The sequence below is a fragment of the Squalius cephalus genome (genome assembly GCF_949319135.1).
Source record: "Squalius cephalus genome assembly, chromosome: 7".
Taxonomy (NCBI): Eukaryota; Metazoa; Chordata; class Actinopteri; order Cypriniformes; family Leuciscidae; genus Squalius; species Squalius cephalus.
The window spans coordinates 18,717,635-18,732,909 of record NC_137128.1 but is presented as its reverse complement, the minus strand read 5'-3'; the positions used below and the strand labels follow the sequence as shown (position 1 = coordinate 18,732,909).

The following is a 15,275-nucleotide window of genomic DNA, read 5'->3' as shown; positions in this document are numbered from 1 at the left end:
TGTAATGTAAAAGATACATCTTGCAGATGCCCTGGGACCCATCCTCAGTGACGTATCCAGGGGTCATTGGGTGTTTCGGGTCTTTCAACATCAGACACCATTGGATGTTGGTGTGTCCCACCTGTGTCCCAGCAGCAATTGCCCACGGTTCTGCCCTCTTAATCCAAAGCCACCTAGTGGCCATATTTAAGTTCAGTCATTTCACTTAAATGGCAATGAAAATGACCTATTAATTGCCATTTTAAGTGAGATTACTAAACTTAAATAAACAAGCTTGATAAAAATGATCATTCTAGAGGAAGATTTCAGATGGCACTTAGAGGTTTTTGCATCTGAACTCTTCATATATAAATATTATTCAGTGTTTTCATAAAAGCCTAATTTTGATGCATTTTTTCATTACAAAAAAAAAAAAAAAAGCGCCTACAGTTACTAGGCTATTATTTAACATTTTTAAATACACAATAATCTGTACCACAATAAATAAACCACAGCAAATAAATAAAGACAAAATTCTTAACATTAGCATTTAAATCTGGCTCCCCCGCCTCTGTGTGTCGCTCTAGGCTAGCCTGTAGTCTACCACAACACCATAGACTGTAAAATGGCACTACACTTGCTATCTTTTGAGCGTGTGTCCCCCTTCCTTTCACATAATGGTATGATCCTAGTCTGTGTTCCCTTGTGATTGGCCGCATGGTGTGCCCATCCAAATAAAATCCCGCCCCAAATAAAGATTCGTCTCTCTTCTCGTTCGCTACAAAAAAACGGCTTTTAGAGCCGACTCATTCGCGAACGACACATCATTATCTCATTTGCATTTCATGTGGCTTAGTTTTTCATTCTTCTATGGTTTTCTAGTGGTATCTTGATTAACTTATGTTATACTCCATTTTTCATACGTTCATTACTACAGCCATATACTGTGATGGAAGGCTGAGCCTTGAAAAAAAAATAAATATATTTTTGCATTGTTTGCCCCTCCAATGGAGCTACCTGTCATCCAACTACTCCGCCCTGGAGCAGAAGGACCGTTCCCTGGAGGAACATACAAGAGACTTTTTAGATCTGGCGTGCCTAACTCACTATGCTGACCAAGGCGTGCCTTCCAGTGGATGGTCCCAGAGAGGATTTTGTTGCGTTTGTGGAGTGGGTGCTGGTGAACAATGGATTGGTGTTGCATCTGCCCAGTGAGGGACATCACCAGCCCCACTCCAGACCCAGAGCCCAGCCAGCCACCACCCACACACAGCACGGAGCAAACGCCAGAGCACAATGCAGACAGTAAGCCAAAGCCTGTCATGATGCACGAGCCAGTAAAGAGGACTGAGCTAATCATTGCCCCGGAGCCCGAGCCCCACAGAGAATCTGACCAGGTGCGTGAGCCGGCAACACCATGCATCGCTGTGGGACTGCCCGTGGAGTATATGAGGGCATGGAGGAAAGCACCGCCCAAATTCCCGCAGCTGAGAGTGAACTGCAGCTGGCCTCTGCGTTGTTTGAGGAAATGGAAGAGGATGTTTCCCTGGTTCTCAATCATCCTGCTTGTCCCACCCAGCTCTAAGTGTCCTGTGTCTCCGCTGGCTCCTCCCAGCTTGAAGTCTCTTGTGTCTCCATAATTCCCACCCAGCCTCCCTCTCCCGCCTCCTCTTCCAAAGGCAGCAAGTTCGTCGAACCCTCCTCCGCTGGTTCCCGTCTGCTCCTCAGTTCCTCCATTGTTAACTCCAATATGCTGTGTGGATGACCCTTGAATCTTCCGGTCCCTAGCTCAACCTTTGAAAGAGGATCCCCTGGCTCTGCCTCCAGCTATAGACTTCATCGCTCCATCTCGGCTAGTCAACCTGTCGGCTCCACCTTGGGTCTTCTCTCCCTTGGCTCTACCTTGGACCATCGTCCTTACGGCTCCACTGGACTCTCTCGTCCCTCCGGCTTAGCCTTGGTCAGATGTCGCTCTGCCTTTGCCACGGACTTACGGGCCTTCAGCTACATCAGCTTCGTCCCTTCACCCCTTCGGTTCCATCGGACTCTGCCTTCCCTCTGGCTCTGACTCCTCCGGCTCTGACTCCTCCTGCTCCTGGCTCCTTTCACCGTCATCACCACCCTGGTTTCGCCCACCGCCAGCGCCTCTGGGTTCCTGTTCCCGTTTGTTTGTTCATAGTTTATTTCCTTCTTTCTGTTCAGTGTTTAGTCTCGTTTGCATTTCATGTGGTTGTTATACCATTCTCATGCATTTTCCTAGTGGTATCTTGATTAAATACTATTTGATTGTACTCCATTTGTTGTGCGTTCATTACTACAGTCACATACTGTGACAAGTACAAGGAAAATACTATTTTCTAGTTTATAAACTGGAAAGTAAATATATATTTTCCATTATATAAAAACATACTTTACACAGAAACTGACCACCAACTGCAACTTTCAGATGCCATCTTTATTTGACTTTAATGAACAATCACAATGTATAAAATCTTTGGCCATATTTAGGGCATAAGGCACTAATATTATTTCATAAGACTGAATGATGAATTAAGTTATTATAACTACTAATTTGACCATAACAGTAGAGGCACATTATACTATTTTCTAGCTAACTTGGTCATGCTGCTCCACGTTGCCCCCAGGCCTGCATCTTAAGAGACGGTAGATCCTTCCCCCTGTCAGTTTACCCTGCTTGCCGAGTAACTCCTCTCTACTGATCTCAGTGCAGAGGTAAGCGAGATGCTGGTTGAGTTTCACCAGCCCCACCAGGAGGATTCCACCAAACAACATGAGGCTGGGCCACAGCAGGTAATAGAAGGCCATTTTAATGGAGTATTTACTCCTCAAGATGGCGTCATCTGGGTATATAGCACTGAGATAGCATGTCATGTATTTCCCTTGTGTACTTAACGCTTGTTTGATGTTGCTGGCCTCAGCCTCTTGTTCTGTCTTGTTTCGTTGGCATTTCGGAGTGTAGAAGCACTGAGGGAGAAGATAATGGCAAACTGAAATAGATATTTCAGATATTTACACTACATGGTCACTCACTGTTTTGATTGATATGTTTTAAAACATATTTTTATCCATAAATTGGAACTGTATACATTATTTTAAAATAACTGATATTAATAATCATTTTAATTTGGAAAGTCTTACCGTTCCATTGCTTTTCTCCATAATTTCCTGTTCAAAAAAGTAATAAAAGAATAATTTTAAAAGAATAGAATATAACAATATTTGTTGTAAAATACAGTATTTTGACTCATTGAAATAAGTCAAAAATCACACTATTAAAATGTCTTAATTAAAATAAATTGTTGACATAAAAATCATCATACATTTTAATGTCAGTAGTGTTACCACAAAATAAAAACAGAATTTTGTGAAATACATTTGTGTATTACTTCACTAGTCACAATGAATTGAGAATTTTTTTTTTTTTTTTTGGAAAGGTTATGTTATATTAAGCTTGTTGGCATTTACAAATAAGATGCTCAATATCAACAATAAGATGTTTTAATCAATACAAATTTTGATGAACTATAGAAGTTAAGAAATTGTTAAAATATTATTGTTGTTGTTGTTATTATTAATTATTAAGTATTATTATTAAGTATTTATTGTGACCTTGAATAAAATAAGAAGATATATTTAATGTAGGATTGATTTTTTTTAAATTGATTTAGATTTTTTTAAAATGCCAATGGCTCCGTAATTGTATAAGAGTTCAGTTTAGCCAAACATTTTTTTTTTAAATAATTTTAGCTTTGTGTGAGCAACAGATTGAAATATAAGTTATTGTCAAATCTCTTTTTCAGTTGCACAAATTTGTGAAGATACCGAATCCCAATTGGTTCTTGTGTGTCATCATTTTAATATGCATACAGTAATTGCAAATGAGATTTGAGAGGTACAGCAGAGGAGAAGGTTTTTCAGCAAAAAATAGTTTTTAAAAAACTTATCTGCTTGTACCTTAATGGTGCTTTCTCTTTGGAGCTTGGCACTAAAATCATAGTCCATAAAACCAGAGGAATGAAAATAATATAGAATTTGGAATGACAGGATGATTAAATCCTCCACTCAGTTAAATAACACTGACTGCTGTACCTTTGGCCTGGATTTCACAGCATCTTCATCATAGTAAAGTCGAAGTGTTTTTTCAGGGGACGAAATGTTTACCCAAACACGCAGGCATTTAAAGCTGACATTACCACGGCAGTCCATCACTTCATCCAGCAAATAAATCTGGTCTAATGAGCAGTTGGCAGAATTTTTCCATTTGCTGTTGGAAAGATAAACGTAAATTATTAAGTGAACACTTACAATTTAAATACGTAATAAGGTATGCACTATATAAAAATTGTTGTAAAAACCTGTTAATTGGTTAACAGGAAGTTCCATTACTATATACAGGGAAAATCTGTAATTGATTTAACTTTACATTTCATGTAATGCTACAGTAAAACACTGTTAAATTTACTGTTTTTGGAAGTAAAAAAAAAAAAACAAATCTTAATTTACAGTGAAAAGCTGTAAACTGACATTCCCAGAATTCCTGTGTGATACTTCACATTTGATGTTTTTTTTTATTTTATTTTTATTTTAATAAATATGTTTATGCTTAGTGTTTTGTTATCAGTTGTGTGCAGGTTTTATGGTTTAATGTTACATCATATGTTGTGAAATTAATGTTTGTATTATTTTAGTGTTGTGTGTTACCATGGTGGTATTTTGTATTGTGTGTTTGGCATTTTGCACCTTCTATATATTAGTATTTACCTCAGCTTGAGGAAAAGCTGCTTGTGATGAACTTTGGTCCATAGATTTTGTTTATTGCCCTCCCCAACTATCATTGGGTCTTGAAGTAGGGGTAATGCTCTCCTTTGGATAAGTGCTCTGCTATTCACTAACTAGCAGGATTTGAGTAGAGTGATTTTATGCTAAATGGGGTATGAGCTGCGATCCCCCAATGACATTGAGGTTTTTAAGTAGGGCCTGAGCTCCCCTGCGACTCATTTTGGGGTTAAAGCCATAGGCAAAAGCATTACTGGGCACATTGCATTATGCTCTGCTTTCTTTTCCCTCCCTTTTTATGGCAAAAATAGGGATACAGGCTTCCCCTCGGAAGAGTGGCAGCTCTAAGGAGCCTGGTTTGCTCTTTGTGATAGTCTGCTTAGGTACACCTTAGGTAGAGCAGGGCTGAATGGAACCATATTTTGTTACCTCCCTCCCCAAATATTGTTGGGTCGTAAAGAAAGGATATCGCTCCCCTTTGGATGGGTGCTCAACCATGGCGACAATACTAATGAGTAGAGGAAGTTTGCTTATTGGCGGCACTCCTTGTTATCTGTCACTTGATATAGGTCGAGTGCCTTTATTTAAGGCAGGCTTCAGCCGTTTTCCCCCAGTTAAACTGGGGTCTTGAAGTAGAACCTAAGCTCCCTTGAGGTTCCCCGGGGTTTGAGAGTTTGAGTGATAAGAGTGGCGGGCACACTTTACCATGCCCTGCTCTCATTCTCCCTCCTTTCCTGAGTAGGAGTAAGGATTAGGCTCCCCCTTGAAAAGGCAGAAATAGGGGAGGTTGTAACCTGAAGGGCTAATTTCTAAGGTTTAAGCACTTGGGAGGCTCCCTTTCTTGATCTGCTCTTAAGAAAGGCTCCATCTCTTTTGTTTACATCCCTCTCCAATGGTTGGAGTTTGATGTGGGAATATCGCTCCCCTTTGGGAGGGTACTCTACAAGGCCTAGTGCCAAAAGAGTTATACAAGGCACTAATAGTAGGAAGAGGACCTTTACTCAAAGTAGGGTATGAGCTGCTCTCACTCAGATACATTGGGGTTTTCAAGCAAGGCCTAACTCCCCAGTGGCTTCCTTGGGGTCTAGAGTCTGGGTACTTCAAATTATTTGGCACACTGCTTATGCCTTGCTTTGATTTCCCTCCTTCCCTGAGTAGAAATAAGGATAAGCTTCCCTCTTGGAGGGACATGCTCCCTTTCTTGGGCTGCTCTTATCATAGCCTTTAGGGAATTGTGATTTATTTTTTAAAAAAGCCCCTCAGTTCCGTTTATTCCCTCCCCAACTACGTTTAGGTCTTGGAGTAGGCCTCCCCTGTTGCTGGGTCTCTTGCAAAGCCTCTGGGGGGCAAACTGCGACCGACAGTGAGAGTGAGAGTGAGTGAAAGTTTGGCATGGAAGTTTAGAGCCCTCATGTTTGTGTTTTTCTTTCTTATTTATTCTGGTAAAGTTCTTACGGGTCCACGTGTTTTTTTAGCCGTTTTTATAGCGACGTTTATGTATGCGCTTATACACAATGGACATTATAACCTTTTCTTGTCAACGGAGCTGTTAGCCATGGAAGGCTACAGTACACCAGAACCACACTGCTGCAACTGAACTGTGGGATAACGTGCGTGACAAACATTAGGCCACAACTGCCTAATTTTATCCTAAAAGACCCAGGTGGGAAAACAGCGGCAACGAAGAGGAAGCGAGGTAAGTGGGGAGACGTCAGGCAACATTTTCGAAAACAGCGGCTTTCTCGTATTCCTCTACCCTCCATGATCCTCGGGAACGTCCAGTCCCTGAGGAACAAAATGGATAAGCTCCAGGGAAACGTCAGCTTTCTGAAGGACTTCAGGGATTGTTGTGTCCTGGCTTTCACACAGACCTGGTTGACGGAGAATGATCAGGACACCGACTTGTCAATTGATGGATTCGGGGCAGCTTACCGACTTGACCGAGAGGGAGAGGTAACGGGGAAATCTCAAGGTGCTGGGGTATGTTTATATTTCAACAAACGATACTGCACTTCTGTGACTGTAAGAGAACGTATCTGTACACCAGATGTTGAACTTTTAGCAGTATCGCTACGATCTTTCTACCTACCCCGTGAATTTCCACAACCTTTTATAACAACAGTCTACATTCACCCAAGGGCGAACGCTGCGTCGGCTTCTAACACCATCTTTGAAGCCGTGCAGAAAATGCAATCACTCTCACCCAGGGCGCCAAACTTCATACTGGGTGATTTTAACCATGTATGTCTCAAGAAAACACTGACAAACTTTTACCAGTATGTCTCCTGTCCTACCAGACGGGATAAAACCCTGGACCTCTGCTATGGATCTATAAAGGACGCTTACAAATCACTGCCATTACCACCGCTGGGTTCAGCGGACCATAACTGTGTGCATATGTTGCCAACATACAAAAAACTGTCCTAAAAAGACAGAAAGCTCAAACTAGAGTAATTAAAGACTGGTCTGATGAATCTGTACTATGCTTGCAAGACTGCTTTGATTGTACAGACTGGGAAATGTTTAAACAGTCTTGTGAGGATGACCTAAATGAGTGGTCTGATGTGACATGCTCATATATTGCTTTTTGTAGAGACATGATTGTTCCATGCAAACGGGTGAAAACCATATCCCAACAACAAACCATGGATAACTAAAACTGTTAAGGATAGCTTACAGAAAAAAAATCATGCTTTAAGGGGGGTGTCATTGCCGAACTACAAATAACAAAAAAGGATCTAAAAGTAGGAATTCTCAAAGCAAAATGAGACTATAAATATACACTGGAGAACAAGATGGCAACAAACAACCTTATCAGCCTGGGACAGAATGAAAACCATAGCAGGCCTCCAGAATCTAAAGAGCAGCAGCCCAGTCACCCTGGATGGTTTCAGCTCAGACAACGAGCTGGCCAGTGCTCTTAACCAATTTTAAAAACGTTTTAATACTTTTGATTTTAGCAATGAGATCTACAATTTGAGTAACCAGCTCATAGACGTTCATCACTTTAATATAAGACAAAAAGAAGTGCATAAAGCCTTCCTCTCTATAAGAGTTAACAAAAGCCATGGTCCAGACAACATCTGTGGGCGCATACTCAAAACCTGTGCAAAGCAACTGAGTACTCCTTTCCATTACATTTTTTAACAAATCTTTAGAGGCACAATTAGTCCCTGAGGTCTGGAAGGATACTGTGGTTGTCCCTGTTCCCAAATCCAACACCCCCAAAACCCTTAATGATTTTAGACCAGTGGCACTCACATAAATTGTAATGAAAGTATTTGAAAAATTGGTGAGGTCTGAAATATTAAGGAAATGGAGCATTCACTTGACCCTCTGCAGTTTGCTTATAGATCCCGTAGGGGGGTGGAAGATGCCTCAGTCACTTTACTTAATTTACTTTTTAAGCATTTGGATAACAGTGGCTCCCATGCTAGACTTTTATTTGTTGACTTTTCACCAATAACCTGGTAGGCTGGATCTTTAACTTTTTAACAAACAGGACGCAAAGAGTGAGAGTGAATGGTAACCTACATCAAGATGTTAGGTCTGGCAACTCACCATAGACACGGCTCAATCCGAGGGGCGGGATAAACGGCTGTCTTTCAAATTCCCTCTGCACGCAATAGGACAGCGCTTCAACCAACCAGAGCGTTTTCCTAACAGCGGAGCTAACGTTAGATGATAGATTCAACTTTTGAATCTGGCCGGCAAAACTACGAACACATCTTCCTTTTTTTAAGAATGACTTTTTTCTCAAAGAAAAACTCCAAGTCCTCCAGAGTCGCGGCCAAAGCCGATTCGAAAGACTGTTCTCCAGCAGCAGCAACTCTTCTTTGTTTTCAAGTAACGTTAGCAGGGAACCGTCGCAACTCTGTCGTCATTATGTTAAGCCCGCCCCGCCTACTCTATACACGATGTGATTGGCCTGACCCAATTTAGGTTTTTGCAGCTCGAAATTCAATGGAGAGTTGCTAGACTACCCTGGCTGCAAAATACATTTTGCTGCCGCTAGGTTGCGTCTAGATTTCTAGGCTAAGTGAACAGCAGTTTCTCTGACAAAGTCTGTTCATCAACCGGCTCCCCACAAGGATGCGTACTCTCACCTCTTCTTTATTTATGTGCCAGAGCAGGTGGGAAAACAGGACCATAATAAAATACGTAGATGACTCAGTAATTGCTCCAAGATAGTAAAACAGGTCATGGTCCAGTCATCATTGACTTTGTTGAATGGTGTGAGGCATTTCACCTTCAACTAAATGTAGCCAAAACAAAGGACATGCTCATTGATTTTAGAAAAAAAATCCAAACACAAGAAATTACAACAATCAAAGGTCAGACTGTTCAATGTGTGCAATCATATAAATACCTATAGACGATAATAGACTCAAAACTCACATTTGAAACTAACTGTGAAGTTGTGTGTAAAAAAGGGCATCAGCGCCTTTTCTGTTTGAGGAAATTGAGTCGCTTTCATATTGACAAATCCATCATGACCCTCTTTTACCACGCTTTTATTGAATCAGTTTTATCATTTGCACTAGCAGCATGGTTTGGGAACCTCACTTTGAAAAATAAAAACTCACTCAACCAAATAGTAAAGTGGTCTAGCAGCCACAGCTCAATGTGGAGACCTTGTACACAAAACAGTTACATCGCAAAACTGGTTTAATCTTAAAAGACAGTTCCCATCCACTGCACACAGAGTTTCAGCTGCTACCCTCTGGGCGTAGGTTTATAATGCCTAGGTGTAGAACAAATAGACACTAAAACAGTTTTGTCCCTGCAGCCATTACACTGAGGAATAAGTCATAGCTGTACTTTGCACAGGTGTTTATTTATTTTATTATTGCTTATATGTATGTATTAATTTATTCTGGACCGGTAAGAACTTTTTATTTTTATTTTATTTTATTTTTTAATTTAAATTTAATTTTTGTCATTTCCTCATTTTTACTGTCTTAAGTTGAATGATGTGTGATATGTGCCCCTTTGTTTTTACATTTTACATTGTAAAAAAAACGCCCTACCGTGATTGGTTGTAGCGAGAACGTGCTACGATTGGTCAGCTCAATGTGGCCATTATCTGATTGGCTTTAGTAAACTGTGGGTGGTGGAATCTACTTATTTGTGGATTTTTCTGCACGTTGATGCTAGAAGTAATTCAAAATCCACAGATGCGTGAGGGCCCCTCACGCTTCTGTGGATTTTGAGGGGATTTACAAATGCACAAGAAGAGATTCACAAATGTGTGCAGCGATTTACAAATGCACAGAAAGCGGTTCACAAATATTTGCCAGGCAGTGTTGCGTTTGTGACATAAAACACATTTGTAAATATAGATTTTTTATTTGCAAATCTCATTTTATTTATTTGTAAGTTGTATACATTTTTGTGAAACTCTTTACATTTATTTGTGGATCTTAATCTATTTATTTGTGAATTTGATAAATTTTTGTGAATCTCTTTACATTTGTTTGTGAATCTCAATCTATTTATTTGGAATAATGCAACAATTACCACATAGAGTGGACTTTGAACTCTGTAACCTTGCAGATCTTTGTTACGCTCAAACAGCAACATTACACTAACTAAAGTTGAAAAAGTGAAAAAAGCATAATAGGGTCCTTTAAGAAAAGAAAGAAACTGGAGGACTTTCTAGGCAGCTCGTTATTTTTTGACAAATCATTGTAGTGATTATTAGCAAAATCTGTTTTAATCGCAAAGTTCATCAACAAGAACATTACAACATGAAAAGTATCCTTTCTAATAAGGCACACAAGCAGTACCTGAAGACCTGCTACTAACCTATGGAGACATGGTTTCACCATCACGATTCCCACCAGAAAGTACATGAGGATTGAGAAGGTCATCATGGTGAAGCCCAAAAGGGTGGCTTTGTCTTCTCCCACACTGGAATCTGGGATTTGAGCTCTGGCTTTCTCATTGCATCTCAGCTCCCTTTCTTTCCTCCAGTTCCCCCCAGTTCCCTGAAGTTGGCCTTGCTGGTGGAAGGCATCCCTGAGAAACAGTTAAAGGTCAAATTCGCCCAGAAATTATTTGCCCAACTTCATTTAATTACAAACCTATATGGTGTTATTTTTTCTATGGAATACAAAAGGAGGATTTCTGAGGAATCTTCAGAATTTCATGAAAATTCATCTACGTAAAATAACAAAGAAAATAACAGCATGTGGATTTGGAATGACATGTTCCATTTCCATTTTTGAGTGAACTATTTCTTTAAATCATTTTATGCAGATTTACTGTAACATGCACAAGGCCTGAGGGCCAGATTAGCATGAGAGTGCAATTCCAAAAAATCGCCGATGGGAGTGGAAAGTTCTGCTTGTGATCTACTGACGAGAACTGAATAGATAGGTCGGTGTAGGTATGACGTCAGAACCTGGAAGTCTAATTTGCCGCTGGGTTTTTCCAATGGGGTTTTATAATGGGGCGGGGGGGATTCTTATGTTTTCAAAAATTAACATAACTCCCTCGCTTCAAAATTTGCAGTTTTGCTATGGATGTGTAATTTACAAACAAAACGTCAAAGTATCATCAAGTTATGTTTACCACAGGCTTTATTTTACGAGATCTTTATTTTAAATCGAAAAATATATTCATATCAGACTGCCACTTCAACTAATGGAAAAGCCACCATTTACTCATTTCATTTCATTTAATTTCCAAACAATTAAGAACCCCACTGAGTTTCATTGTATGGGGTTAAAAAACTCAAATATCTTTGAAGAAAGTCACCCTTGTGAAAAAGTAGCACACCATAAGCATACTTCTAAAAAGACCATCATTATGGAAATCATGTAGCCTACTTTAAAAGAAGTAACTGAATATGGGCCTACTTAAGTTACTTACAGTGAATTTAATTTTTTACGACACTTAATTACATGTTATTTATAATTAAATTAACATGTATTATAATTAAAATTTATATTAAATGCAATTAGTTGAACTTAAGAGTGCTTTTGACCCACTTCAGAAGGACTTAGGCACATTTTTATATGTAATTTCATAATTCTATATGGTTCAACTGTACTGTTGAATGTACTGAAAAGCATTTATAGTAAACTTAAATATACTTTAATAATTTAATTTCTATTGAAACTATAATTTATTTGCAATTGTTATATATTTGTAATTACACATTTGAAATGATAAATCAGCTATTTAGCATTTAAAACACATTAACTTGAAATATTATATCAAGTAACACACTACAGCAACATTATAATCAAGTCCTGTGCTTTAGTATGTTAGTCAACACATGCAAATTTGTGTACTTCTTTAAAGCACAACAAAAGATGATTAAAACAATGATTTAAAATGTACTTTAAAGTAAACGTTTAATTTGCTCTTTAAGTAAAGTGGCGTTTTTATTTCATCAATATTATCTGCAAGTACAGTTTAAAAAAATATATCAACTTTACGATTTGAAGTACACTAAAGGTGCACATTCAGTTAAGCACACTTCTTTTTTACAAGGGTATAACTAAACCAAAACTGAGCAAATACGTTACAGGAACAACATGAGGGTGAGTAAATATTGACAGAAGTTCATTTCGAGTGAACTATTAGATTTTAGTGACTTTCTACTTCATTTGATCATTTTCAATAAGTGGTGGAGACAAAAATAGTTTTTGAGGTTTATACTATGTTCTAACAACATTTCCAACTCAAGGACTTGTTGCTGCTATTTGGAATAACTTCCAAATATAATATTTTATTAATATAATAATAATAATCTCATACTAGATTCAACTGGACAATTATCTGTAATGAAACGTGGATCTGATCTCCATACGTACCGCATGTGTCGTCGCCGCGCGCCCTGCAGAGTGATGTTAACAGGAACACTGAAAGACCCTCGGGGGGAATGATTCAGCAGCATTTCTATCTTATCAAGTAACCCTTAGCTGGGTTACAGCACTAAATTAACACAACACCAACCCCACTTTGACAAGGTCAATGTACCATACATCTGGACACAGAACCACTGTGCTGCCTAGCCGTCAGACATGTAGTGCACAATAGAGTGCACTTAAGGGATTGTTTTCTTCTCATCCAGATGAGATCAGTGGAATATATTTCCTCTGCCTGAACAGGGATGCCACAGAGGGTTTCTATGGGAACCCCTACAGCCAGACCATAATTATGTCCCATGGGATTGTAAGCACTCATGACAGTTGTTTTTTTTCTATTTTTATAAATGACCTGGACACAACTATGAAGTAAATGAACAAACCTAAATAAACTGCATAGAATAATAATAATAAAAAAAAACATTATGCAAAGTGTCCAGATGCCAGACCTGTCAGCAGAAACCCACGTAATTATGTTTACTTTACTGAAACACATGGTGTAAGTTCCAAATGATGTCTTACCTCAAAAGATGCGTTCTTCTGTTCATGATATAGCCTTACGTAGCTATTAAACTAGACTGATTCGTGACACCAAATGACAAAACTCACAACTTTTAGCTTTATGAGCACAGCAGTGCATCAATAATTAATGCGTTTTTAATCCAAAATAACATTAATTTTTAATGGACGACTTATTGTATATACAAATGTATTCAATTTATCAAAACAGCATTGCGCACCTGGTCATCATCTGCTGAGGATGTACTGTTGCTTTAATAAGATATTTTAGAGATGATGACTTGAGAAGATGACAATTTTTTTTCATATTTACCGCTGCTTTGTAGCTGAATTGAACTCATAATTCATAAACTTTATTGAACCGAACTGAATCAACACTGAACTTGTCAGGGGACACAGATTCAGTTGCAGGAAACACAAAAGTTTATTTTAGGACCGTTTACACGACAACGTTTTCAACTAAAAACATAAAAGATTCGAAGTGCAAGTTTTTGAAAATGATACCGTTACCTTCTCCGTGTAATCAACAAAAACGAGAAATTGTGAAAACGTTGACGTCATGCGCTTGCGTATTAAGTGTTCTGTCTATAGGCTCATAGTGCTTCTTTACAAAGTGACATCGCCACCTACTGGCCTGGCATAAATTATAAAGCTTTTTAGTAATTTTCGCAGATAGTTTTTGACAACGTTGTCGTCTGTAGCCTATCCGCAAAAAAAAACGTGAAGGAAAAACTTTACCGTATTTCTATAACTTATCTTTTTAGAGCTGATTTACAGCAGAATTGATTTCTGTTTATCATTAATCCTTATTTTCCTGTTTATCACTATCTGTATCAAACTATCTGTATTGTATAAAGCACTATATAAAAAAAGGTGAATTGACTCGTTTTTATGGGTCCTGAGTTGTTCTTTTAAACTTTCTATTCATCAAAGAATTCTGAAAAAAAAAGAATCATAGTTTATGCAGCACAACAGTTTTCAGCATTGATAATAAAAATAAATGTTTCCTGAGCAGAAAATCTTCATATGAGAATGATTTCTGAAGGATCATGTGACACTGAAGACTGGAATCAGCTTTGAAGTAAAATATGCTTTAATGTCATTTATATTGAAACGTTTATGTCATGATTTTAAATATATTTGTATTACACATTTGTAATTATGAATAATTATAGTACACCTATAATATATTAAATATATGTAATATTGAATGACACACTAAAGTTAAAATTATAATAGTTTAATGTGCTTTAGTATGTTAGTCACATCAAACTTAGTGTGTATATTAAAAACTATAATTACCATATACCTTGAATATTTATATTTATATGTACACGGCCAAACAACCAATACCATAGTACTTTTTTGTTAGAGGTACAATTAAAAAAAAACAGTAATGTTTGTTGATGAGTGTTAACCCATGTGAGCATAAATATACACTCCTAGGCAAAAAAAGAAAAGAAAGAAAAAGGGACAAGCCAAAAATGCCTGATTATTTAATGGTCTTTTAATGATCTTAACCATTTTAACCACAAATCACTAATCAGGAAATTAGCAAGAGTTGCACAAATACTGTAGATAAAGTAACTTAGTGCTGATGGAACAGCTTTCTCCAACTTACAGACAGCTTTTTACAGGAAGAAGTGTCTTTGTTGTTCCAGTTCCACACTATGTTAATGGCTTCAAACAGTTCACAAGTAGCTGAAAAAATGTCTCCCGGTTCATTTGAGTTTAATGTGAGACCAAACATTCACTTCAGGGTTCAAATCTGGACTCTGACCAGGCAAAACATGAGCCTGATGGACTCGTTCTCAAGCCACTTCTTGGTTGTCTTTGGACTTTGGGCAGGAGCATTGTCAGTTCCACTTTATTTTAAGGTGACGTAATATTATTACTTGTAATTATGCATAATTTACTGTTAGTACATGTAATTTACTGTTAGTACATGTTACTTGTAATTATGCATAATTTACTGTTAGTACATGTAATTTACTGTTAGTACATGTAACTACGTCACCTTAAAATAAAGTGTTACCATTGTCTTGTTGAAAAATAACATCTGATCCTTCCTCTTTAAAAACATTTCATTTGTGGGAAGCA

At 38.2% G+C, this 15,275-nt stretch overlaps 1 protein-coding gene across 2 annotated transcripts; it reads right to left on the bottom strand.

Annotated features, from left to right (window-relative positions):
* Nucleotides 1-2,416: 2,416 nt before the first annotated feature.
* kcnmb3 (potassium calcium-activated channel subfamily M regulatory beta subunit 3) lies at nucleotides 2,417-13,244 on the bottom strand. Of its 2 annotated transcripts, none has more exons than XM_079875286.1 (5): nucleotides 12,603-12,695; nucleotides 10,585-10,797; nucleotides 4,090-4,264; nucleotides 3,139-3,165; nucleotides 2,417-2,964 (listed from the first exon to the last, which is right to left on the bottom strand). In XM_079875286.1, exons 1-5 carry the CDS (start codon nucleotides 12,683-12,685, stop codon nucleotides 2,587-2,589), a joined length of 876 nt encoding a protein of 291 aa, XP_079731412.1. In that variant the 5' UTR covers nucleotides 12,686-12,695; the 3' UTR covers nucleotides 2,417-2,586. The 2 variants fall into 2 exon arrangements, with proteins under 2 accessions (XP_079731412.1, XP_079731413.1); XM_079875287.1 differs by lacking the exon at nucleotides 12,603-12,695 and adding an exon at nucleotides 13,179-13,244 and having other exon boundaries at nucleotides 2,423-2,964.
* Nucleotides 13,245-15,275: the final 2,031 nt, after the last annotated feature.

Bases quoted from the DNA above. Each gene is read 5' to 3' on its own strand.
- kcnmb3 (XM_079875286.1), bottom strand. From the start codon at position 12,685: ATGCTGCTGAATCATTCCCCCCGAGGGTCTTTCAGTGTTCCTGTTAAC. The intron at 10,798-12,602 runs GTACGTATGGAG...ACTGTTTCTCAG, and splicing joins GCGCGGCGACGACACATGCG to GGATGCCTTCCACCAGCAAG. The intron at 2,965-3,138 runs GTAAGACTTTCC...CTTCTCCCTCAG, and splicing joins TGGAGAAAAGCAATGGAACG to TGCTTCTACACTCCGAAATG.